The 2,124-nt window shown below is 63.5% G+C and overlaps 2 protein-coding genes across 2 annotated transcripts, besides 3 other annotated features; one reads left to right on the top strand and one right to left on the bottom strand.

Moving 5' to 3' along the window:
• On the top strand, positions 1-517 carry Tco025E_10192 (uncharacterized protein; the record flags this gene model as incomplete). The annotated part of the gene is made up of 1 exon (XM_029376977.1): positions 1-517. A coding segment is annotated over one exon (517 nt), but the record flags the coding sequence as incomplete, so codon positions are not given.
• Positions 518-863: 346 nt separating this feature from the next.
• Positions 864-885: a microsatellite.
• An 83-nt stretch (positions 886-968) lies between these two features.
• Positions 969-997: a microsatellite.
• A 129-nt stretch (positions 998-1,126) lies between these two features.
• Positions 1,127-1,169: a microsatellite.
• A 474-nt stretch (positions 1,170-1,643) lies between these two features.
• Tco025E_10191 (surface protease GP63) lies at positions 1,644-2,124 on the bottom strand (the record flags this gene model as incomplete). Its single annotated transcript, XM_029376976.1, has 1 exon — positions 1,644-2,124. A coding segment is annotated over one exon (481 nt), but the record flags the coding sequence as incomplete, so codon positions are not given.

Raw genomic sequence — 2,124 nt, 5'->3', positions numbered from 1 at the left:
CCGTTTGCGTGGCCGTGTCGAACACTTCCGCCAACTCGCCTCCGAGGCAGCAGAGAGCAAAGTGGAGCGGGCACTCATCGCGGTGCAGAGGCCGGTGGAGGGGTGGGGGCCGGCACTCGTCCACCACCGAGGCCGCCATCCCCGGGCGCCCCAATCACGGCACGCCGCCTCACCTCAAACACTTCTCGCCCTTTGGTGCGAACGCGCCCCCTCCCAACCGCCCTTGACAACCCGCCACACCCGCCCCCACCGCAGAGTGAACGCAGCAGCCGGCAATGTACTCTCCCTCCCTCAGCGGGCACGGCCAGCCCTCCGCGGAGGCGAGTCCCGTCAGGATGGGACGCGGTGCACGAAGCTGCGCAACGCTGTCCTGCAGTGGAGGAGTTGTCCCCTGCACCGTGCACGCCCCCCGACTGCGTTGGGGTGTGTGGCCCCGTTCCACCGCCGTCCGCACCGCCACTTCCCTCCCTCCCTTCAGCCGCAGGAAACCCCAAGACGTGGCTCCACTTCGCGTTGAGCACAAACTCGCACACTCCCTCTGCCTTGCGTTCAACGGCTCACTGTGGCCGCGGCGGTGCCTCCTCCGCCCTTCCGCGCTGCGCTGCGGGCTGCCGAGTGCCGCCGGCGGGCCCCGACCTCCACCGACGCCGTCCCTGCGGCGCAGCACATGCAGAGCGCCCCCGCGGCAGCGCGAACTCCTTCCTCGCGTCTCCCAGGCATTGAGTACATGAGTTCCTTCCTTCGCAGTTATCGTTGGCTTGCGCTGCGGCTGAACACCCAACACCAGCCAAAAGGAAAACGAGAGGGGGAGAAAAGAAACAAACAATAGGCACAGACACACGAGTCCACGCAGCCACACAGCAAGAGAGAGAGAGGGAGAGAGAGGGCCACCACCCACACGTTGTGGCACACGCATACACATCACACTTCAGCAGCCCGCGCAGTGGGTGCAGTCAAGCAACAAACGCACAAAACAAAACAAAACAAAACAAACAAACCCGTGGAGTGAAGCCGAAGCGTGGGGGCGCGTCCACCGAGCAGTGGGGACGCGCAGCAACACGTGAGATGACCAGCACACACACACCCCTTCTCTCTCCCTCTCTGCTCCCGCACAGCCCAATCCAGGAAGAGAGAGAGAAAGCAAGAGGAAGCAAAGAAAAACGAAAAAGCCCATGTGTAAGAAATGCGGCAGCAGAGGCATTCGCTCCTGTTCCGCTGCGGAACAGTCACCGACCCGTCCTCGCACCCTTCAGAGTGCAGTGACTTCCCCTTCTCGCCCGCCCCCAGCACCAGGAGCGTATATATATATTTATATGATGCCGGGATTTGTCTTCTGCGTACACATTTTTTATTTAGTGCCCCCACACAGTTTCCACGCAAAGCAAGTCCGCCCAACACACAGATATCGGCTTTGCGGCCACTGGCAAGACAAGCAAAGCAAAGCAAAGCAAGAGTTGTTATTTTCACCCCTTCAAAAAGCAAACAAGGGTAGCGCAGTGAGTGTGCGCATCGTATTATTAGTACTGCGGCTTCATTGCGGCCTGAGTGCGGGGCTCCACGGGGGCACGCAGGTGCGTGTGTGTGTATATTCATTACTCCCCCGCCGCAATTTGTTGGCGCCCAGCCGCAGTTCCTGCTGCGGCTCAAGGCGACAGCGTCGTCACCGCGGCGGCGGCGGCCACGGCAAGCAGCACAAAGTGACTGCAGCCAACAGCCGCAGCAGCCGCACCGGCGTCGCTTCCGAGTTGCCGCGCCGCCCCGTCAAGTTTCTTCTGCACGGCGCTGCCGTTGACGGATGCCGCCGGCGTCGGGGTGGGCGGCGCAGGCACATCGGGGGACGCAGCAGCTGCTGCCGCCGCCGCCTCTGTGGCCTCCTCCGGACCGGGAGAATCTCCACCCGCTGCCCCGGCAGGGGCCCCCGCACCGGGCGGCTCAACTGCCGCGCCCTTCGCCTGCTCGGCTCCACTCAACACGCGCGGAACAACGAGGCTGCTGCCGTTGGCGGCGATGGTGCACACCTCCTCGTACCTCGGGCACTTGATCTTCCCGCCTGCCTCGAAACCCTCCAACCCCGCATCGATTGCTTCTCCCTCGGGGCACGGCACTATACCCAGCGGCGCCGAG

Source organism: Trypanosoma conorhini (assembly GCF_003719485.1).
Source record: "Trypanosoma conorhini strain 025E chromosome Unknown Tco_14.4_contig_01524, whole genome shotgun sequence".
In the NCBI taxonomy this organism is placed as follows: Eukaryota; Euglenozoa; class Kinetoplastea; order Trypanosomatida; family Trypanosomatidae; genus Trypanosoma; species Trypanosoma conorhini.
This window is presented reverse-complemented; position numbering and strand designations above follow the sequence as displayed.